The sequence below is a fragment of the Scomber japonicus genome, chromosome 19 (genome assembly GCF_027409825.1).
Source record: "Scomber japonicus isolate fScoJap1 chromosome 19, fScoJap1.pri, whole genome shotgun sequence".
Classification (NCBI taxonomy): Eukaryota; Metazoa; Chordata; class Actinopteri; order Scombriformes; family Scombridae; genus Scomber; species Scomber japonicus.
This window is the reverse complement of record NC_070596.1, coordinates 14,609,585-14,633,249: the sequence shown is the minus strand read 5'-3', so window position 1 is coordinate 14,633,249 and position 23,665 is coordinate 14,609,585. Positions and strand designations below refer to the sequence as shown.

The 23,665-nt window shown below is 40.1% G+C and overlaps 2 protein-coding genes across 2 annotated transcripts; both read left to right on the top strand.

The window, feature by feature from the left end:
• Window positions 1–389: 389 nt before the first annotated feature.
• Window positions 390–9,108, top strand: slc5a1 (solute carrier family 5 member 1). Its single transcript, XM_053340691.1, has 15 exons — window positions 390–568; window positions 1,088–1,159; window positions 1,561–1,665; window positions 1,877–1,936; window positions 2,521–2,625; window positions 2,734–2,839; window positions 3,644–3,724; window positions 3,813–4,021; window positions 5,822–5,957; window positions 6,076–6,183; window positions 6,269–6,419; window positions 6,499–6,667; window positions 8,060–8,275; window positions 8,408–8,513; window positions 8,603–9,108. The coding sequence occupies exons 1-15, from the start codon at window positions 425–427 to the stop codon at window positions 8,815–8,817; spliced, it is 1,983 nt and encodes a 660-aa protein (XP_053196666.1). The 5' UTR covers window positions 390–424; the 3' UTR covers window positions 8,818–9,108.
• Window positions 9,109–14,783: 5,675 nt separating this feature from the next.
• rnf208 (ring finger protein 208) lies at window positions 14,784–23,451 on the top strand. Its single transcript, XM_053340695.1, has 2 exons — window positions 14,784–15,521; window positions 21,363–23,451. The coding sequence occupies exon 2, from the start codon at window positions 22,410–22,412 to the stop codon at window positions 23,184–23,186; it is 777 nt and encodes a 258-aa protein (XP_053196670.1). The 5' UTR covers window positions 14,784–15,521; window positions 21,363–22,409; the 3' UTR covers window positions 23,187–23,451.
• Window positions 23,452–23,665: the final 214 nt, after the last annotated feature.

Sequence of the window (23,665 nt, the reverse complement as noted above, 5' to 3'; positions counted from 1 at the left end):
GTTTGGTTGTATGTGTGGGAATTGAATTAAAGTGAATTGATCTGCACAGCTCATGGAGTATATCTGTAGGTCCTTTGTTTTACAGGAACTCCTGTGACTTTGCTCAACATATTTCCTTGTGGGTTGATCATTAACAACATTATTTGCTGGAAGGTTAAACATTTAAACCCACAAATTTTTACATCTACATTCATGAATCAATTATTTACAGTATAGTTTCAATCAAATACAATATCTAGCAAACACACCGATTTGCCCCCCCTCCCCCTCCTCCTCCATCTCTTTTTCTCTGCCCCCACTCTCACATAAACCCACCTCCACCTGCCTGCAGGGTCAAAGGTACATTGAGCGTCTTTACAGGTGCTTCAGTCAAAGAGGAGCAACTTCACCAACACTCCTGTTCTTGGGTCATCCTCTCAGCAAAATGTCTTCTGATTATTTTGGATTCTCCTTTATAAGGAGAATGGCAAAAAATGGCACAGGATCTCCGACAGTGGCCTTAAATAATCCAGCTGATATTTCCGTGATTGTAATTTACTTTTTGGTTGTCTTGGCTGTGGGAATATGGGTGAGTTGTTCAGCTTTTCTGTTGACTATTCTCTAAATCCTTCTTGCCTGTGAAATTAGTTATGGTTATGAGAGTTGTCATTTTGTTTTCAGACTAAGTAATACACATACAATTTGTTTGTATTGAGCCACAAGGGAAAATGTCATGATGATTTATAAGAGGCATCTCACTTGTTTTGTTTAACATCTTTACAGCAGCACTTTGGAATAAATGAGACGTAATCGAGTGGATAGATTGTGCACTCCAAGCAATCACTTGGTTCACAAATGTTTGATAGCAGATTTTTTACACTTCAGGTTGTACTTATATTAGATTTACTGTATATGTCAGAGCAGTCAGTGATAATATTAAATTATATGCTGTGATTTTTTGATGTTTTTTCACTATTGTGTTCATTGTTAGAGTGGCTGAAATGCAATCACTAACTGATATGCAATGACTGATGGAACAGTGTGTGAAAATCTGTGCTGTTTTGCATAATTGCATTCAAAGACAATTTAATGTCCCCTTCTTTTGCAGGCTATGGTCCGCACCAACCGGTCCACAGTTGGTGGCTTTTTCCTTGCAGGGAGGAGTATGGTGTGGTGGCCAGTGAGTATCTAGCCGCTCAGAATAACAAACATACACTCAGTCAATTGCATGTTTATCCAGACTGAGCTCTTCCATAAACTTCTGATCTACAGTAACTGAGGGATTATTAGTTTTTATTGTTTTATGCTAACGGGTGGATGGACATCCGCAGTGTGTCATAACTGAGGCCATTTGAGTAACATCAGTTTTTATTAGAGTGAGTAGATAAGGATACACGTATTTATTATGTTGACTACATGACATACCATAAAAGCATAGTCAGCTGGGACCATCTTTTTTATCAATCTTTCTCATAATGAAATTCACTTCAAAAAAAGTTGTAAGACTTATTATGTATTATATTATTTAATAATATTAATTATGCATGCATGTTTTTACAAATATAACCATTAACTCTACAGATCGGAGCGTCACTCTTTGCCAGCAACATTGGCAGTGGGCACTTTGTAGGAATAGCTGGAACCGCTGCAGCTTCGGGCTTGGCCATTGGTGGATTTGAATGGAATGTGAGTAATCAAAGTGGTCTGATGTGCCAGTCATATCATTATCACTTCTTTCTAACCTGTGACACATATATTATCATTTAACCTTGTTAGTTAAGCTGATAAAGCTGTTGATTATCTTAAATTTCACACAAAACAAATACAGGAATCAACTTCATCGTTTTCACAAATACTGACACTGACACTATTTATTGTTTGTGTCCTTTCGTTTCAGGCTCTAATAGTGGTCGTCATTCTGGCATGGCTCTTTGTGCCCATCTACATTAAAGCTGGGGTAAACAGAATACACAAGTCACATATTGAACATGAAAAACATATTGCTCATACTTATGTATGCATAGTTGTTTCCGTAATACAAATCTGAATTTATATCTTTATTTACATGCCTATAAACGACCATCTTTGGCCATCTTTAGCCTTTGTTGCCAAGCATGTTGCTATAGTAGCTCCATAATTTGGATCGGATTTTGTCCTAAATCTGTACAGGTTTTTTGGGAAGTTTCCATTTGAGTAAAGAAGAAGAAGAAGAAGAAGAAGAAGAAGAAGTGAAATGTTACTATTATGGTTTGTTTACATAGCCTCTGGAGCCAAGTGGCAGCTTCTAACCACTGTGAACGGAGTGGGCTCATTGGGACGGGGACCTTTAAGAGATAGGAGCTAAAAGAGCTGGTTTCAGACAGGAAAACAACTTTTAAATCATGTAAATATATTCCAGCAGAGCCCCAGAATACAAATATAGACAAAAAGTCAAGTGGGAGGTAATTAGAAAGCGAAACAAAACCCCTAAAAACAAAAAAAACAAAAAAAAACAAAATACACATATCAAAGTAAAACTCTCATGTAGATGGATGTGTTCAGGTGGTCACCATGCCTGAGTATCTGAAGAAGAGGTTTGGAGGACATCGTATTCGCATCTATCTCTCTGTGCTGTCCCTCTTCCTGTATGTGTTCACCAAGATCTCAGTAAGTCACATCTTAACTCTGCAATGCCACATTTTCTATTTTAGCATTTTACCAGTTTTGTATGTTACTGACTGACATGACACGTTTTCTCCTTTCTGCTCCGCTCAGGCAGATATGTTCTCTGGCGCCATTTTTATCAACCAGGCTCTTGGATTGAATATCTACCTTGCTGTTATCATGCTACTAATGATTACTGCACTGTACACTGTCACAGGTCTGTCCACTTAGGATAAACTCATTTTCCACAGATCAACATTAATAGCAGATCAACATTTCACCCGTAAACTAAAGCAAGAGGTTTTATGGTAAAATGGTAAATGGACTGTACTTATATAGCGCCTTTCTAGTCTGTGCGACCACTCAAAGCACTTTACATGACATGTCATATTACCCTTTCACACACATTCATACACTGATGGCAGGGGTTACCACGCAGGGTGCCAACCTGCTCATCAGAGGGATCTAACCATTCATTCACATTCACACACCGTTGGCACAGCAACGGGAGCAATTTGGGGTTAAGTGTCTTGCCCAAGGACACATTGATATATGGATTGGAGGAGCTGGGAATCGAACCACCAATCTTCCAATTGGAGGACGACCGCTCTACCTCCTGCCCACAGCCGCCCAACTTTATGAATGGCACACTGAGTCACCTGAGTCTTCTCAAGGCCATAAGTAGAGACATACACACTCCCCCTCTCCTTTCCTGGTTGCTTTATCAGTGGTGTGCTATTGTGGTTAATTACCCATGCACTGTGATAAGCAGGAACTGGCCTTCTGTTGCTGTTTTGTAACAATGCATTCACACCTGAACTTTAGCTTTACAGGATGAACGATGAAAAAGCACTTACATAACCCCACTTAATAGTAAATACCTACATTGTTGTGATTGGATCATGCACACAATTAATTTGATTTTATTCTCTCCATTAAGTTCACTTATGTACATTGTATAAAATATAATGATTTTGCATGCTAAACATATTAATTAATGGTATCACATGTTGTATTTCAGGTGGACTGGCTGCAGTGATATACACAGACACCTTACAGACCGTCATCATGGTTGTCGGATCATTCATCCTTTTGGGCTTTGGTAATATAGCATTTTCCTTTTTTAGCCTTTAGTTATTATGAGAGGACAAATCACTGTAAATTATTCTAATTTGCACACATGTTCACAGCTTTCGATAAGGTGGGAGGTTATGAAAAATTCCAGAATGACTACATGAACGCCGTCCCGTCTATCACATCTAACATCAGTGAAAGCTGTTATGAGCCTCGGGCAGACTCCTTCCATATTTTTAGGGATGCGGTTACAGGAGACCTGCCATGGCCTGGCCTGGTGTTTGGACTCACCATTCAGGCCACCTGGTACTGGTGCACTGACCAGGTCAGTTAAGCAAATAGGCATTTGCGTGTTCACTTATACTTGTGTTAGCAACTATCAGTGCTAGTCATAAACAGACTCATTTGACTGATCCCCACATATTTGTACACTCATTTATGCACCTTTATCTTGCCTCTTTTTGCCAGGCAGCACTCAAGTGGTCTGTGCAGTAAAAGCATAAATATGTTTTTATTTAGTCTTTAATGTGACACACAGATAAGATTATAGTAAGTCTAGTGATGAGTTGTTTTTTCTTAAATTTTTCTCGCTGTCAACAAATCCCATGAATTTATGTAACCAAAGCAAGATGTAGCCTAGTTTATTCCACTGTGCGATAGACCTTCATTGTTGACCAAACACTATTAAAAACACATCAATGAGGCACACTGATGCTGTCTACACACACCACCCTGCTCCAGTAAATGTCTGATAGCCTGCAACCTTCCAAACTTTCAAAGCATTGAAATTTGGACTGAAAGAGGGTGTCATGTCACACTCTGGAAACACACCCCTGCTACCTTGGACCAAAACAACGGTTACTAGTAACAGTGAGGGGTGACCACTTGGCCTTACATTAGCTACTCTAGTTACATTGTGCTAACAAGGCAGGTATTGTAATCAAGTAACATTAAACTTAGCAAAATAATCTTACTCAAGTCCTGGAAAATCCTACCAATTTCCAAAAAGACACACACTTATTAGAGGGCCCAAATTTAGCGATTGAAAAAAGAATGTACCTAGTATTTCTAGGGAGAAATTGATGCTTTTTTGAATGGGAGTCAATGGGAACCAGGGATAGCATTGCACTTTAAAGTCTGTGTAAAGTAAGAATAAATATGTGTTCTGAGTTTGACATACCACAGAAAGGTGTGTTGTTAACTACCCTGCCAGATTTGAATGATTAAAAAAATCGCTAAATATATGAAATTAAGCTTCAAAGTTGTGTAAAAATTAGCCACTTTGTCTGCTACCAAACGCTGTGGGCGTGCCCGCCGAGGTCGTCAAGTGTCACCTGTCAATCAAAGTCACCACCTCCACCCGAAACATGGACGCCAGAACCTCTCTATGGCACTGATGGAAGCTACGTCTGAGAGCTTTCTGCCGCTAGCTCAGCTGCTAGCTCGGCGGATAACTGGCTAACTGTAGACTGTAGTAGTAGTAGTGTGCGCTGAATGTATTTATACCTACAGCAGCAGGGGCGGGTTTATGCCAATCACCGCTGTGTCAGGTAACGCAATGGTGATTTTCAGACTCGCCCACTAAATCCTGAACAGAGAAATTTTGAAACACAGTTTGTGAAGCCTAGCTCCACAATTCAAATCTAAATGGTTGAAATGCTTTTTACACCTTTTTTAGAAATACATTTATGACCTATTTAATGTGTTTAGAAGAAAATATCTGAATTCACTTTACACAGACTTTAATAGACTTCTGTGTCAGTTTCAGGCTCTAGCCAATGTAGTCGATTCTCAGTAGAAAGAATTGGACCTAAGGAGCCACAGAAAGGCTGGCGAGGTTGGAACATATTGTCCGTAAGAGATGAACAAACACAATATTGACTTTGGTCTTGGTCTTGGATTTGTTGATGATAACAAAATGTAGAATATTGTAAGCTTTATCCCTGACTGAGGTGCTAATTGAACGGTTGACATTCAGTACGCACATAAACACAATGTGATCAACCTACTTTACACCTGTACAAGAAGTAAATGAGAAGCATTCCAATTTTCCAATCTATCCTTATGCCCACCACTTTGATCATTTATTGTGTCAATGCAACAATGACATGTTGTTTTTCTGTAGGTTATTGTCCAGCGCTGCCTCTCCGCCAAGAATTTATCTCATGTAAAGGCTGGCTGCATCTTGTGTGGCTACCTGAAGCTGCTGCCCATGTTCCTCATGGTGTTTCCTGGGATGATCAGCAGAATCCTCTACCCTGGTGAGTGTGGTGTAGTTGCTGAAGCTCATCATGCGACCTGTGTTTGCTGATGCAACTCATTTTACCACAGAGATTAAGGTGGATTTAAATAATTCTTAATATCCTGCTTACCGTACAGATGAAGTGGCATGTGTGGACCCAGAAGAATGTCAAAAATACTGTGGGGCCAGTGTGGGCTGCACCAACATCGCTTATCCCAAACTAGTGGTGGATCTTATGCCTGATGGTGGGTGGCTGAAGACCTTTATCTTTTGAGCTGATCTGTCATTTTCCTTCTGCCCTCCTTTAATGCATTATTGTATTTATTTCAGGTCTGCGAGGTCTCATGCTGTCTGTGATGATGGCCTCTCTGATGAGCTCTCTTACCTCCATCTTCAACAGTGCCAGCACTCTCTTCACCATGGACATCTACACTAAGATTCGCCGCACTGCCAGTGAAAAGGAACTCATGATTGCTGGCAGGTAAAATATGATTTCTGATTGTTGTTAAACTTCATATAAACCTGCTACTATTTTCATGTGTCTGTTTGTTTGTGTATAGGGTGTTCATTGTGGCTTTGATTGGTGTGAGCATCGCATGGATCCCTGTGGTGCAGTCAGCCCAGAGTGGTCAGCTCTTTGACTACATCCAGTCCATCACAAGCTATCTCACACCACCTGTTGCAGCTTTGTTCATGCTTGCCATCTTCTGCAAACGTGTCAATGAGGCTGTGAGTTCCCAATTCAGTCATCTCACTCTAGTGCAATGTTTCACATTGCAAATAACACATGTTACTATTGAAAACAGTGAAGTGAACTTTGGAGTATGATCAGATATGGTTAAATTTAAGGATCTTAAGTAACTACTGGCCAAAGGTCTTAGGTAACACCTTTCCTTTTACTGCTTCCCCTGAGTTCTTGTGTAATAGTGTGTCTTCTGACAGTAAAGTTATAGTTAAAACGTTAAAAAGGCAACATGGACACATGCAATATGATCTGGAAAGTGCTGCTTGGTTCAAAGGACCTTTAATTAAAAAAAGAAAAACACATAGTGTGAACCCTTTCACACTCATGAATGTTACATTAGTGGTGGAAAAACTCTGAAGTCATAGCCACAACCAGCTGTTCAGTTTCAATTATCAGCTAATTCATACAATGACAGTTCACATTCAAACAAGTCAATGAGAAGTTTCTTAAGATTTGACAAACTCACTCTCCCTCCAATGCTCGTGCTTCATTCTGAAAATCTAGTTTATTGTTGTTAATCATCCACCTTTTGCCACAACTTGTCTTGCAATCTCCACTGTGTATATTTTATATTTCAGTGATATATGATTGCTGGATGCTGCTCCATAAATGATGGGGACACATCCTCAGCAGCCTTAAATACTGTACAATCATCTGAACATTTTTTACAAGAATGCATGATTTTTCCTATTTAACTTTGCTAACAATGTGGCTTTATTGATAGATCTCGATCAGACTAAAATATCTCTGACTATTGCTATGAGATCATGTACAGATATTCATTGTCCCCAGAGGATGAATCCTAGATGACTTTTCCTCTAGTGCTACCTTGAGGTGGACATTTGTGGTTTAGAATGAAATTCTGAAAGGTTTAGACTTTCATTTCAATAATTTTGCAAATCCTTCAACTTTTAATCTACTACCATGATCAGGTCACAGTTTTAGTTTGCCCTGTACTTTAATGTATCATGAAATGCCTGTAAAACCAATGACATTTGTTGAACAATAGTTAAGTGGAAAACCAATATTGGCATGTTTTTCTTGCTATAATCATTCTTCCTATGTATGCTGACCATTAAGAGCTTAAGCTTAAGTTATACATTATCTGAAAGAAAACTTTTAAGTAAATGTTTGCTAAAAAATGAGGACTGTGGATTTTGGCCCCCATCACTTACATTGTAAGTGCATTTGAAATGGATCTTGTAATTGTCGGTATGAATAAGAGAAATGATAACAACAAGATAAACCTATGTCAATGTTCATTTGGGCACCTGCCTATTGTTTTAAGAAAGACTTGAAGAATTGTGAACCTATCCTTTATGTCTATGTATTTATGTCTAAACTAGAAGTTTTTCCTACCTCTCCTCTTTCCTCAGGGTGCATTTTACGGACTCATAATTGGCCTTCTTATCGGTCTGTCCAGGATGATTGCTGAGTTTGCGTATGGGACAGGCAGCTGTGTTAACCCCAGTAACTGTCCCACCATCATATGTGGAGTTCACTACCTCTACTTTTCCATCATCCTGTTTGTTATCTCCTGTATCATCATCCTGTCAGTGTCTCTCATGACCAAACCCATCGACGACAAGCATGTATGTGGCTTCTGTGAGATAAGGCTGGATTAATAATTCATTCACGCAAATATGACCACTCAGTGCAAGACACTGCCATAACCAACTTTATAAATAATTTGTTCCCACCCATGTGTCGTGTTGTTTGTGTAGTTGTATAGGCTGTGCTGGAGCCTGAGGAACCGTACAGAGGACAGGGTGGACCTTGAAGAAGACGACTGGGTTGATAACAATGATTCCAAATCTATGGACATGGAGGGTAAGCACATTTACAGTGAAAACATATATAGATGCAGTCACACACGCACAAGCAGACTTTCCTCATTGTCTTTGTCTTTTCCAAATCAGAACCAGAGGAGGAGCAAGGCTTTTGCAAGAAGGCCTTGATGTGCTTCTGCGGCCTGGAGAACAAGAAAGCTCCAAAGCTGAGTCCAGAGGAGCAGGCGGAGTTGCAGAGGAAGCTCACAGACACCTCAGAGAAGCCTCTATGGAGGAACATTGTCAACGCCAACGCCATCATTCTCCTCTGTGTGGCTGTTTTCTGTCATGGCTTTTACGCTTAAAGAATCCGGACAGGCTCCAACTGCTCTCAGATCATTTATATTTAAGTAACAGCATTTTATATTAATGTCAATTACGACTGAAGAATTGTTTATTAACCATAAGCCTCAAAAATAGAATATAATGTATACTCTTCTACTCTGTGTCATTAAGTAACGGATACACACTGTCACTTTTTTGGAAAGGAAAAACAGAATAAAGTGTTAAGACGGTTTAATTGGTAACACACAGACTACATTAAAATGTTTGTAGGCACTGTGATGTCACCCATTGGTTTTGAAGCCTCCAGCTTGCCATTTTGACTGTCAACATCTGATTTTTGCAGCCAGAACTTGGTTAGACTTTATTTAGGCAACCGAAAGATTACAATTACATTTCATTAACTGAACTGAAAACACTGAAATTGCAACAACAGCTATATGTATGCCTATACTCTGTGAATCTGGGGTTATGGCATGATTACGATACATAATAAACATGCCGCGTTGTATTATCTATTTTACTCTAAATGGGGTTATAATTTACAAAATGAACATCATGCTATGTTGAAGCAGCCTTGAAACTAGAGATTGAGACCATAATCTCATCATGGCAGTGTTTACTGTGGTAATAAATCATGAGACAAGGAGGGTAATTTTCTGATAGACTTCCATTTAATCACACTTCTTTTTGGAGCCAGTGAAATCACCCTTTGCTGGCCATTCGAGAGAATGCAGGTTTGAGGCACTTCCGCATTGGCCTCACTTTTCAGACCCCAAACTATAATAAGTGCTGATTTGGGTGTACAGTTAATTTGCAAAAACGTCTTGATAAATAAGACAAGTAAATATTGTTAGGCTGTTTCTTAAAACTTCTATAACACATTTCCTGTATAGTACCAAATTACATAACTTGTTAAGAGAAGGTTCCTAAGACAGTTACACAGCAGCACTTTTATGAATTTACTAAAAAAAAAAAAAAAAAACTCAGAATATGTTAATGTAGTGTTCAAACTGAAAACTATGTATTTTGTGTCAGAAAATTGTCTAATTTATTAAGATTTTTTTGCAAATCAACAACTTCACATGAACCCAAATGTAATGATTGGGTATTCACTTTTTTCTGTTTTCTTATAATTTGTATCAAATTATACCTGAAAATTACCAAAATTTGCATAGAAATAAGCAACCTGTAAAGTGTTGCTACTCATCATTATTATTATCTGTATTATGTTTGGCTATTGTACTCTTCTAGGACAAAATGATATTTCTATTAAGTTTGTGCCTATCTAAAATTCCCAAGACATTTCATTACTTTACATGAGACTCTAGAGCTTTTGTGACATATAATTTATTTATCATTTTCAGTTCTGAAGGAATCCAGTTGTCATATTTTAATATATTAACACAGAGAAAATATTCATTGTGCATACATTTTCACCCATCTGGACACATGACTACTCCATAATTTTGTAGATATTCCAGTGTTAAATCTTTACTGTTGCTTTTATGTGTATAAGCAAAATGAGTGTGTGTAAGCATGAAGAGAAAGGACAATGGTGGCTTTATATTTTAGAGTAGCTCATTAACGGAGCTGCAAGGTAACTCATTTCTGTCTAAATTAATAAAGAAAAAAGATATCTAGTGATGAACACATTCTAGTAAATTATTGACTCTCTTTACTTCCCTCTAGTGGCTCACTGTTGCTGAGGTACATTGTGCTTTCATTGACTTCATAAATAAATGCTGAATAACAAACATGGTCACTTTTTAATATACTGTGTGAGACTAGTGAGTCATTTCCATTATATTGCATTACCTCACTCTTCTGTGGTTAATGTACACTAAGTGAACAGCACTAAAGTAGGCCTTGAATATGTGCACTGCTGCTGAATGATTTATGGTTTCTGCCTTGGACTTGCTGGCTTTGTTCTCCGCAGTTTTATCTCTGTTATCCCTGACTCAGTGATTCTCCTCCAGCTGCATATTACTTTGTCCTTTTGTCTGGTGCTGATATTCTGCTGGCCAGCGTGGTGTGTGAGGAAACATTCAGAGGTCAACCGTCACATAGGCTTGTCTGACTCTCAACAGTCAGATGAGACATTTTTGTTTTAGTGCTGTACGCCAAACACCATCTGTCATCCACCTTATCCATTCTGAGGAATGATGAGACCAGACATGTTTTGAATTCCTTGAAAATTGTTGATTGTGGTGTAGTATGACAATGGGTCATTGTTGGAAGAAGAACAGTTTAAATAAAATCAAAGTTTGGATGGAATTTTTAATAATGCTAAAGTTATTTTATACGATGAAGTAGTTTCAGGTTTTTTATGTACTGTATATTCTTTGTAAGCTTTGTTAACCCAGTGTTAGGTTGAACTCTTACTGTGGAGTCTTTCTGAGGAAGAAGTTGAGTTTTCTCACACCACAATGGCCACAATGGACGTAATCATTTTCAACATGTATCTTTCAAAACATCTCTATGAAGAAGTAAAATACAACAAAGAGTTTCAACAAAATTTCCTCTTAAAAATGTAATAAGACTATGAATCCCCAAGTGTTTGATGTACGCCACTTGAATCAACATCTCTTTGATACATAACCATAAAATATGTAACAAAAAAAGCTGTTGCCGGACTATTGCATTAGGTATCGTGTACAGGTGATGAAGTAATACTGAAAGTGAAATTGTGTGTTATTTTCAGAGCAAAATATCACTTTTGAAACACAAGCAACATTTAAAGTCTTTTTTTAAAACCCTAACCCCAAAACGTGAAACCTGAGGACAAGCTAAGATAGCTGCAACACAGACACCTCCTAGTGGCAGGCTCATTCCATAGGACTCTATTATGCAGAACACTGTGCAGGACACACTTTAAATGGCATAAATCGTTCTACTGTAAGTTAAACAAAAAGCTTATGAATAAATATTTCAATTAAAGATGAGGAAAAATTATTAACAAAAAAATTGGGAAAAAATCAGGACAAGCAAGCATCAGTAAAAATGCATCTGCTTTGTGAAAATGTAGTTCTTGAGATGAGATTCACATTGTTTGTTTATTGTAAAAGATATCTTAGCTGACACATCTCACATAACATCTTGGCTTCAATTATCCAGAAATAATGGTTATTAGTGTGGCACAATGTATTTACTGAAATGTTTGATGCTGGACTCACTCCTGCACTCTTTTTAAGTTGATCTACAGGAAAGTGTTTTTTAATGCCTTGTAAATTGTTAAATGTTGTAATTCAGATTACTCAAGACAGACATTCTCTGCTCAGGAACTGTTTCACTATATCTTTACCTATCAAGTTGTTTCTTGTTGACATTTGCCAGGGATGAATGTCATATATTCCACCTTTAATCTCTGTGTCAGTACTGGACGATAACATTTTAAAAACAATCTGTAATTACAGTATATTTTAAATTTTTCATATGACATACCTTTTTCATTCAGATATTCCTGTGAAAATTTCCAAACTGTATGTTAGTTTAGCCCATTCATGTACTTTCAGACATGACGGGACAAAGTATGATTTCTCCTCCTCCACAGGCTGTCCATCATCTGACAAATAGCTTCTTGAAAAATGTAATGTAGAAATTAGCCCTTGTTGAATGAAGTCTGCCTCAGGGCATGCCTGGCGCTCTTTTCATGTGACAAGTCTCGTTGTCCTAGCAGCTACAAGTATATACGTCTTCAGTGCCTTATAGCTACCTCTGAACTGCACTTCACCTCCAAAGAGGAAACAACAGGCTCAATCCCAAGACTTTTACTTTGCTATAAACCTTAGTTTATGCCCAGCTGAGTTCACTTAGTCATAAACCTCCCCTGCCCACACATACATAATGTTTTGGTGCCCTGACATTTTCAAAAGGTTTAATATAACACATGCTAGTTCGTGGTCTGCCCTGCAGTGTTTTTCATATCACTCACACCTTTTCCACAGGTTGAACACCACTATTTTCAATGAGTGACTCATGATACTTTTTAGGATCTAGAATTTTACATAAAGAAAACCTGTTTAGATCAATGATTCACTACGTTCAAAAGAATCCCAAGATGTCTGACAGTAAACTGAACCATTGTATTAAGTGGATTAGCAGATTTGTTTTGATAGCCTACAAACTACATCACAATCTATAAAAGGATTAAACATTACCACAATCACTCTAACTCTACTCCTAATAGGCCATGCCTCGAATGGAATTAAAAAAATGTTAATTTAAGTACTTAAATTGCCAGATCACTATTCCTCAAACAGTGGACTAGTTACTCACTAAATAGGTGAATTCATTCCTTTCCCTAATATTCAACAGCAAAAATAATGAGTTACATTACATGTTACATTCATTTAGTTAAATACTGCAGCTATCAGCTTTGTTAGAGGTCACTTTTAACAACTCCAAACCACGCACAGCATCAGTAGTATTTACTGACTGGCATGCTAACCATTAGCTAACGTTAGCAAGTCAGTTAAGAACAGAGCACTGAAATGAAACGACCTTGTAGTTACCGGCAGGCGCATTTCTCCCATTTGCAAAGACTAATATTTTCCCCACATTTCCAGCTGCTGTGCCAAGATAACACATCAGGGACCTGTCTGTCCACTGAAGGCTCAGAAGCTGACATCAACCCTCCATCAAGACAACAAATGAGCCCATTCCATAAACTGAATCATAAATTATAACCCCTTAAAGTACTTGGAAAAATTTTGAAAAAAATATCACATTACTGTAATGCCTTCTTTGTAGCGAATTTGTTGCTGCAAACATTCATGAATATTTAATTATTTGGAGATAATCTTTTAAGATTTGAAACCACATTTTCAGGGGCTTGACGGTGAACATGACATGCACATCCATTTTCCAGTTAAAAGAGAAAAAGTGCACACCAAATATTCTCAGTTTGAGGAACTTGTATTGCAGCAATGACATGTTGAAGTCTAAAGCGCTACAGAAGAGCTAGTATGTGGATAATAAATGCGGTATACTCACTGCTAAAATTACTTCAAACATGGACTATTTGGTGTTCAGACTTTCTTATTATTGCTCCAATGCCTCTCATTACATGATACTTTTGATGCCCACATTATGTAAGCGTAACCCTCTTACATTGATTGAAATGCAAAATCACTTCATGCTTTTTTTTTTCATTTGGATCTGAGGATTATTTATTGGTCAGCATGAAAGCTTGAGCAGATACAAAACTTATTAAAATCCTCATTATGTAACATTACTGCATGTGCAGATCAGTGATGGGAGCTTAGGATGCTGCCTTAAAGTTTCTGGGTGAATTTCTAAAAACTCAACATTGCAAAATGTTGCACTTCGCCTCTTTGCTGTAAACATTTCCGCTTTGAGGCTCTGCTTGTGAGGAATCCATTTCTGGAAACATGAATGAGATGTGATCAGTGTCGAATATGAGGGATCTGTTTTTCTGAAGCCTCCAGTCAGCAGCCTGATAGAAAACTAATTTGTGAATTTATGCTTTGTTTTCCCTGTGCCGCACTCTGAAGATTAGATCTATTTGCACCAGCTTCCTCTATTTCCTGTGTGCCTGGCTGCTGTGTGTGTGTGTGTGTGTGTGTGTGTGTGTGTGTGTGTGTATTTGTTTGTACATATGAAGTATTATTCATGGCCCTGGGTGCAAATCTTTTATGTGTCAGATGGATGTGCACATATTTGTGTATGCATGTGCGTGTGTGTATGCATATGTGTGTTTAGTCAGTGGAGTGGGGGGTGGGGAGCATTGTTAATGTTTCTCATTGGCTGAAATATTTTCTCTGGCAACTAGAAAACGTGATACTGCCTGCAGAGGCACTGCAGTGTGTGCTGCAGCGAGAGAGAGCAAACGAGAGAGCAAAGAGTGAGTGTGTGAGATAAAGATATATATAGAGAGTGAGAGAGAGAGAGAGAGAAGAGAGAGAAGAGAGGAGGAGGGTGGGCAGGCAGGCAAAACAAGCTACATGCATAAGGAGGGAGCCAGAAGCACAGAGACATAGAGCGAGAGAGCGTGTGTGTGTGCGTGTGTGTGCATGTATGTGTGAAAACACTGCGCATGTGTGACTGTGAGGTGCACTGACTGGAGCAGACGGAGGAGGAGAAAGAAGAGTAATGAACGGTGGCTGAGACGAGAGGAGATGTAACAGCAGAAAAGAGGGAAAGAAGAGGAAGAAAAAGAAGAAGGATACATGTTCACCTGAAGCAGAAGAAGGAGTCGAGCAGGAAGAACAGAAGAAAAAGAGAACAAACAGCACAGACACTCAGGTCACTACACAGAATAAGCTGAATAATTTGACAGGCTCAGCAGGAGGGTGACACAGAGAGGGATGGAGAAAGAGATACCAGAGAGAGACGCTAAGCCACATCTCAGAAGAGAAGGAGCAAGGGTGAGAGAGTGAAGGACAAAAGGTACCAGAGAGGCAAGGAGGAGAAGAACAACAGATAAAAGCTCCCCAAGACATGACGCATACACCTTGCAACAGCTTCCTCCATCTTACATCTCCTCCATCTTTTCCTCCCTTAACCATTGCTTGTTGTTCGCCCTGCTAAAAATCAAATGGACAGGAGAGAACATCCTCCCATCTAGTGAGGTAAAGAGACTGAGAGCTTTGGTTTATCTTCAGCACCAACAACGTCGACAACAACAACATCTCAAATGCAAAAACTGGAACTGGAGCGAGGAGCCGAGAGAGGACTGGAGCAAGACAAGTGCGTAGGCAGACAGGTGAGGATGAGAAAAGGCTTTGCATCTGTTTTATGAGCTAAATGTTCTGCATGTATGTCTGTATGTTACAGATCTGTGAGGTGTGGCTCCAGTGTGTGAGGTTCACAACAATATTCTCTTCTTGCTAGCTCTCTTTGTATGACAATCAAATAGACAAAGGTGCCTGTTTTGCCTTTTGTTACGTTAAGCTGGGATTTACACAGTTGTTGCATCATAGCCGTCCATTTTGCAGACACACAAACCTAGAGATGCATGAATGGAGACACACATGTCTACCCACACAGACGCACCTGCGCAACTGCTTATCTGCATCGATCACAAACAAGGCTGAGAAACTGTGAATAGACCCTGATGATGTGTGAGTTGAGGTATAGGTGGTATGTTTTGGGTGTCCTGTCTTCAGTGGTTATGACATTTAACAGACCTCTGCACAGACAGACAATGGGGGCAGGAGGAAGCAGGGGGAAAGGAAAAGGTTGAAGGAGGTAGGGGGTGATGGGTGTGTGTGTGTGTGTGGAGGGGGGGGGGGTAGGGACAGGGCAGGAACGGCCTGTTCTGTAGCTGTCAGCAGCACTAAGGCATCTCCATATTGGCCATACATTGGCGCTGCAGTGAGAGTGTTGGGTACGCCATGCTGCGATTGCATAACTGCTGCTCCTGAGCACACCCCTCCCACACACCAAAGCTGCTCCATCTCACACAGTCCAAATGTGTTGGCCAGCTCACCTCTATCTCATCACCTCTTGAGCCTCAGCATTGCACAACATCAATGCCATCCATCTAAACCCTATGCTGAGACAGCCCACTTTAATGAATGAATAAATAAATAAATTAGCTTAATCAATAACTGTTGTTATTGAAGAGCCAGGCATTTGCTGAACCTTTCCCTCATAAATTTTCAATGAGGTCTGTGTCAGGTGCAGCGATGATGGTTATTGCTTTTATTTTCCTGCCTGTGTGCAGCTCTGCCATGTTGCCGTGGGAGCTACACAGACGAGAACAAAGAGCACTTGGCTGTAATGAATTGTGAGGCAAAATGGCCGAAGTCTGCCATGAATGACAGCGAGCTGAATTATTAAAAACAACACCTCCTTCTCATACTCGCGAGCACTTTCTGCCCATACAGACACACACACATCTGACTACTGTCATACAGTTGGATTGTAATTACAGCAATTGGAACTTTATAGTCAAATAGCATATCTGTAGCCTGGGGAAAAATACATGCACTTAAATCTTGACATTTTAATTGTGTTAGCCTTACACCAACCCACTATATCAGTATGTTATATGTGAACATATTAAGGAATTGTAGGCAAACTGTATAGTAGAGGAAATTTAAAGGTGTCATTAAGGGGATACATTTTTAAAAAAGCATTCTTAAATCAACTTTAATACACCACCAACAGCAAATCCTCCTGCACTGTGTCATACTTCATCTCAGCAAGCTGCAGCCAGAAAACATACAGTAAATCTGGGGATTTGTCCTCAGATCATGCTAAGGTCGTAATATGTTATGTAATCAAAACACAACATATCCCATATGGGTCCGAGAAGAGATGTGCTGATGCTTTTTTCACCAGCCGAGGCATGAATGTGGATACACATCTCAACATAACTGGCATACCTAACACACTGCTGGTATGTGGTGTAGGGGCACAAAGACCCACAGCCTCTGGGCTCTTCAGGGCAAAAGACAGCTCATATAGACAGACAGACAGACAGACAGACAGTTAGATAGATAGGTAGGTAGGTAGGTAGGTAGATAGATAGATAGATAGATAGATAGATAGATAGATAGATAGATAGATAGATAGATAGGTAGATAGATAGGTAGGTAGGTAGGTGGGTGGGTGGGTGGATGGATGGATGGTGGATGGAGGGACAGCAAGAAGGAGGGATGGATAGAGACAGACAGATTTTCATTGAGAGAAGAATAGAGAGACTGGCGGACACTGGTGCGCATGATCACTACAGTATGACTCATTCAGAACATGGTGCCCTTCCCCTGCTCTCCGATCTGCACAGGTGGAATCTATCCAGTGTGATTGTGAGGTAACGGACAGACCTGTGTGTGTGTGTGTGTGTGTGTGTGTGTGTGTGTGTGTGCATGTGCGTGTGTGCATGCATGAAAGAGACGAAGTTACTTCATGAAAGCGTGAGATAAAAGGAGTGTTCTAGGAGATGGAGCTTTGTGTGTTCTTCTCCCCTTCTTTTCAGGTGTGTGTGTCAGTTTTTATCAGTCAGAAATAAGCCTACCATGACTGATAGTATACACATCTAAAAATGTCCTATCTCGTATCAGTCTGCTATGTGTTTGTTTTTGCATCCACTGGAATGTAAAGGGTGGTGCCGTGTACATGATGGGGAGTTGTCTGTGGCAGAGAATGTTCTCGGGTCTGTGTGTGTGTGTGTGTGTGTGTGTGTGTGTGTGTGACTTGATGTACTGTGTATGCAACTCTGCGTGTGTTCAATGGAATGAGGAATTTGCTGCTGACAGAGACTCATCTGACATCTCTGTGGTCAGCTCTCCTCTTCCTCCGCTTGGTCGTGATGACGAGGTCAAATGCCTGCCATGATTTCATTAGTGTCATAATTCCTCTGCAGGGAGAGGGCCCAGAGCTATCCACACACACATATAAACACATACATAAACTAAATGTAAAGACTATGCAAAAGCTGCAGCAGTTTACACTCTGTTTATATGCTGGCTGGGTCAGAGATGAGCTCCTTACATAACTAGAGAGGGCTCCGTCGATTATGAGGAGGCTGCGCCAAAGCTGGCCCATCAGCAGACAGTCTGCATCCGTTATCAGCCCTTTTCATAGCACTGTCACCAAATTAGAAGGCAATTTTAGCTGCTTCATCTCCCCAGGCTCAAAAGCTCCTCAAGCAGCCTGGATGCTTTATCAGCTCGACCCCTGCTGCTATCAGACCAGAGCATTTTCTCAAACCATTATATTGACAAAATTAGTCTGTACATCTATTATTTGTGTGAGGTCAACAGTGATATTACAAGTTTATAAATTTAAAAAATCAGATTATGATGTATTGGCCGATTTATTTTAGTATCAACACATGCAATGAACAGACATTCTTTATATGTGTTACTTAGATTTGTCTGTACTCGGCAGCTGAAAAATAATTTTTTTCTGGTGTAAAAACAGCAGCAGCATTTCAGAATAACCTCAAACATATGTTTGGTATGCCTGAACTGTGACTTCTTCTTATTGACCTATATTGTGTTCATGCAATATAAATATAGACAAACACACCTGCAGTAAGTTAATACTAGCTAATACATCTGCCAGAATGATTTATTGGTTTAGCTCTCATTCAAAACATGTATATGTGTATAGGGCTGGGAAATATAATATAGTATAATCTAAGCGTATTGATAATGTGATATGATTTCTGATACCAAAATTGATACCTTACTTTGATGAATACAAACATGCTTTTCTAGAAAATCTAGCCTAAATTCGCAAAAATGTTAAACGTCTAAACACAAGCAAAACTTTACCTTCATAAAACATGGTTTATAAGTGTCAACATTGTTATTTAAATCTGAATTCCTGAATATTTGATAAGGAATAAGTAAACAAGAATTTGAGGTTTGATACCCATGATTATCACAATGACCATACTATGTCATTGTTTCCTACAGTGTACACATTAGTAAGTTTTACATCAAAATTACTAATAAAATAAGTTGCCAAAGGTTTTGTTTTCTATTTGTGAATAGTTTTGACACATGTTATTAATTGAATATCAATTTGATCACATTTTTATGTGATTTTGCATTTGCTATAAGGGTACATACCAAAATAAAATAATTAATCTTACTAATATCAGCAGCCATATGGCTTAGGGTTTTCGTTTCATGACATAAAACTAAATGTTGCCTTAGATTTAATAATATTATCAGTTATCATAATAATGTGATAGAGTTCAAATGTATTTTGTTGGTCTCACAGGCAGTTATTGCTGATTCTTCTTCTTATTTAATGCCCCCCTAGATATCACCACTAACATTTCCAATATGTTATCTTGTTGCTAACGCCCAACCTTATCAAATGTGTATGAATATCTACTGTGTGTGCACGAGGATGAGAAAGAAACAGAGGCTATTTTGGGAAAAGTGTTGCAGCACTGCAGCTGCTGGAGGGACACATTTGGTGAGATTGTGAGTGATTCTTGCTAACAGCTCTGTGTGTTTGAGTGTGAAGTGAACAAATGTGTCAACAGAGTCATGGAGAAAGGATGAAGGAGAGAAACAAATATCAACCTGCTTGCACAGAATATGGCTCACATGCATCACATAAAAGCACTTCCTCCTGTTTGGCACATATATATATTTTCAGTGTGAATCTTCAGCAGAGGTTGGGGGCAGGAAACCACTGAGAGGTGCATAGATAAACAAACCATAAATAGAAAACAGGACCAGTGCTGTGTTCTCTCTCTTATTTTCCTGTCTCTCTCTCTCTTTCCTCCTCGCCATGTTGGTCACCTCCTCTGCACAGTCTTTTTTCCACTTCTAATGAATCATTGCTGTCGACAGCCATGTAGAGAATGAAAGATGTGTCATCCTCCTCTTCTGCTGTTTGGCAGCTATTGTTTTGGTCAAGCTAAAAATGTTCAACCATGCACTTGTTCTTTTTGATAAAAACCCACACACAGTATGACACAAACCATCCATACAGTACAGATTGCAACCTGTTCCTACGCATGTTAGAGTCGAACTGACGCAACTGAGAAGATGACTGAGTGTTAACAGGAAGCATGAAATGACAAGAGCAGGACTGCAACAGTGTCACAATCACCGCCTCTGACCAGACAATGTGGCAGTTTTTTGTTTGTTTGTTTGTTTGTCATGTCATGTTAAGAGTTCTACTGAATTTTTGGAAATAAATTCTCAATCTGTATATTATACATTTAAAGAAGTGAAAAGGGACATGGGAAGCAAACTGTGTTAGCTTGAATTATATATATTTTATTTTGTATTCATTTCATATGTCTATATAAAACTGAGTGTTGCATTAGTGTATGCACCATAACAAAGGACATCACTCATGTCAGCATTCAATAAAGAAACATGTTTGGATGTGGGAAAACAGCAGCTCCAGGAGCATGCAATCTCCATTTTTCCTTATTCTGTCCAATTTTATAAAATAAGTGATTGAAAAAGAGATAAATGCCTTACTATGCATGATTATTAGCTGCCTCCCTAAAAAGTATTATTAAGTGCTCTAAATTGGTATACTCAGACTTAAGATGAGCAGTGGGTGTGCTGTGTTCTTACGCCAGCACACATATCACCATAATCTTCAGACTTTGTAGCACATTGATTGTGTTTAGTCAAAAGAAAGGCGTAGTGTCTGTGCTGTGTTGTGCCCACGAGCAAGTGGCAACATGATAATCATCTAACCCTCAAAGAAACACACCTGGATCAAGGCCAAAAAGCAAAAGGAAATAGACTATAAACCTCCACCCCCACCCCCCAGTGAACCTTGCTGCTCGGCCTCTGTAATCAGATAAACACAAAGATACGGATCTTTATACAGCTGGAGTTAGTGAATGCTACTGAACAGGGCTGTTTCATTTCCATTAAAAAAAATCCAAGGACAAATATGAAATCATACACCGAAATATAACATTAAAGAGTATGTGAACTGCAAATGTCTTATAGCCAATATGTTTTCATTTGCATTTTATGAAGTATATATATATTTCCGAGAGGCTGATCCTTGTTTTCCTTTTACTTTCCATATTATATGTATCAAAATCTACTTTATCTTAAAGAGAATATTTATATATCCCTATTTCTTTCTGTTTTCACAGGTAGATGGACCAAAGGAAACCTGAGGAGATGTTATGAGTCTGACAAACTGAAACTTGGGAGACAAGCACAGACGCATACTTCAGACTTTTATCACTTCTTCTGCTTAGTTGGGAGGACTGTCTGAAAGTAAGAGAAAAAACAACCCCAACTTCCACCTCTGAGGAATTCAGGAGCCTTGGAGCAAAGGAGTCATTCCAGGACACCTCCCAAAAAAAGACCTCCTCCCACCTTCTTATCAACAATCCACTGAAAGGGTCAAACAGGGTCACGTGACCAAATTGGACAAAAGAGAGAAAAAGACTGGAGGTTATTCATTCTTTCTCACGCACTCAAGTCGAGGTGTAACTTACCCGCAGCCAAAAACAGGAAGTCAAGCGGGCGTTTAAACAAGAAACATATAAAGGCTAGTTTGAGAATGCAAGAGTTTCCCTTTGCAGGCCACAGGACATAGTTTAAGACAATACCTCCTGGACCTTTCTCAACTACCTGCACTCAACACCCCCACCCCCACTCTGGGAATGCAGATATCCACCAACCTGTAGTGTATGTATATATGTGTGCATCAGTGTGCATATGAGATTATTTATTGGTGTTATCACTGAGTGAGAACATAACTTTGTGCTACAGTTCTGTCTGCCCTTGTATGTGAATATATGTTTGCAAATAGCCATTAAAGACAGCACAGGAACATCAGCATTTAGTGAGTTAAAACAACATAAAAAAACTACCTTTAAGTTGTCAACACTGGTCAAATACTGTAAGCTCGACTGTTGAATCATCTGTACATATCAGTTGTGACAGAATAAGGTGCTCTGGCTAAGCTGCTCTATCTGTCATCCCCTCATAAGGACTCAGGCTGACAGTAGCGCCCAACAAGGGAGGATCTCTGAGGGAAACATGGCGGCAACCATCCGTCCTCATGTTCCCTCAAATGGCTGACTTTACAGAAAGAGCCCAACCTTGAACCTAAGTCCAGAACCAGGCAGGGGCGTCCAGCGCTGATTAGAGCCACACACTCTCTCTTTTCCACCTGTAACAACGTGCGAATGTCCTGCCTCAGGCGTCAGCCCGTCACCATCCCCATGGACACCGTCAAGATCATCCAGTCGGAGAAGTTCCCCAGAGAGTGCCCTGTGCCCGTCACCCAGCCGCGCTATGCCCCACCCCCCAGAGTGGCGTGGGACGGTGGAGGTGAAGGTGAAATTATTGTCAACCAGGCCTGCAGCGACCTGAACCTGGACATAACGGGCTCTCCCCGGCCTATGGTGTCATCCCCGGCCCCCGTGACGCGCAGGGAGCAGAGCTTCCTGGCGCAGCGTAAAACCAGTGCCAACGAGATCTGCTACCACCAGTTCCACTACAAGATGGAAGACGTCATAGTCAACCAGTACGTGCTACGCTCCTCCTCCACCTCCTCCTCCACGTCCTCCTCATCCTCGTCGGGGCCGGTCATGCCTTGCGAGCCCCTGGACTGCCCCACCTGCGGCCACACCTACAACTTCGCCGGAAAGCGCCCGCGCATCCTCTCTTGCCTGCACTCAGTGTGTGAGGAGTGCCTGCAGATCCTCTACGAGTCCTGTCCCAAGTACAAGTTCATCTCCTGCCCCACGTGCCGGCGTGAGACAGTGCTGTTCACTGACTATGGCCTGGCTGCTCTGGCCATCAACACCAGCATCCTGAGCCGCTTGCCCTCGGACCCAAACGGGCCCGTGCAGTGGGGCGGGGACGCAGATCGCAGCTGCTACCAGACTGTGCGCCAATACTGCCAGTCAGCCTGCACCTGCCAGATCGCCAACCCCTTGTCCTCCTGTGGCATCATGTAGACAAGGGGGGACACTGCAGGCATGACTCGATGCTGCTCCTCCACCATTCTTCTCGTCTATAAGCTCTGCCAGTCCCTCCTCTCTCACACATACAGTAAATAAATCCCTCCACAGATGTATCTCTATATATTTAATAGCACAGATGGATGCTGTGTGGGACTAACGGATGCTGGTGGTTCAATAAATAGTAAATAAATGTATTTTATGTATGGACTGGAATCCTATTCACCCTCTCTCGTTTGGTTGGACGTGTTTGTCATTGACATCTCTTTACATGGGAATGCCAGGGGAGGTCTATCCCCCCAACCTAGGTGAATAAAGATTAAATAAATGATAAAAGTACTTCTGTGTGGCCTGCACTTGTTTTATGTTAAGTTACAGAGTGATTATGGCTACAGAGTCCTTCAGCACAGTTTAATGGTAGTTTTAAGGATTTGGGTTTTAAAAAACCTCTTAAAACCTACCAATCACCATAAAGC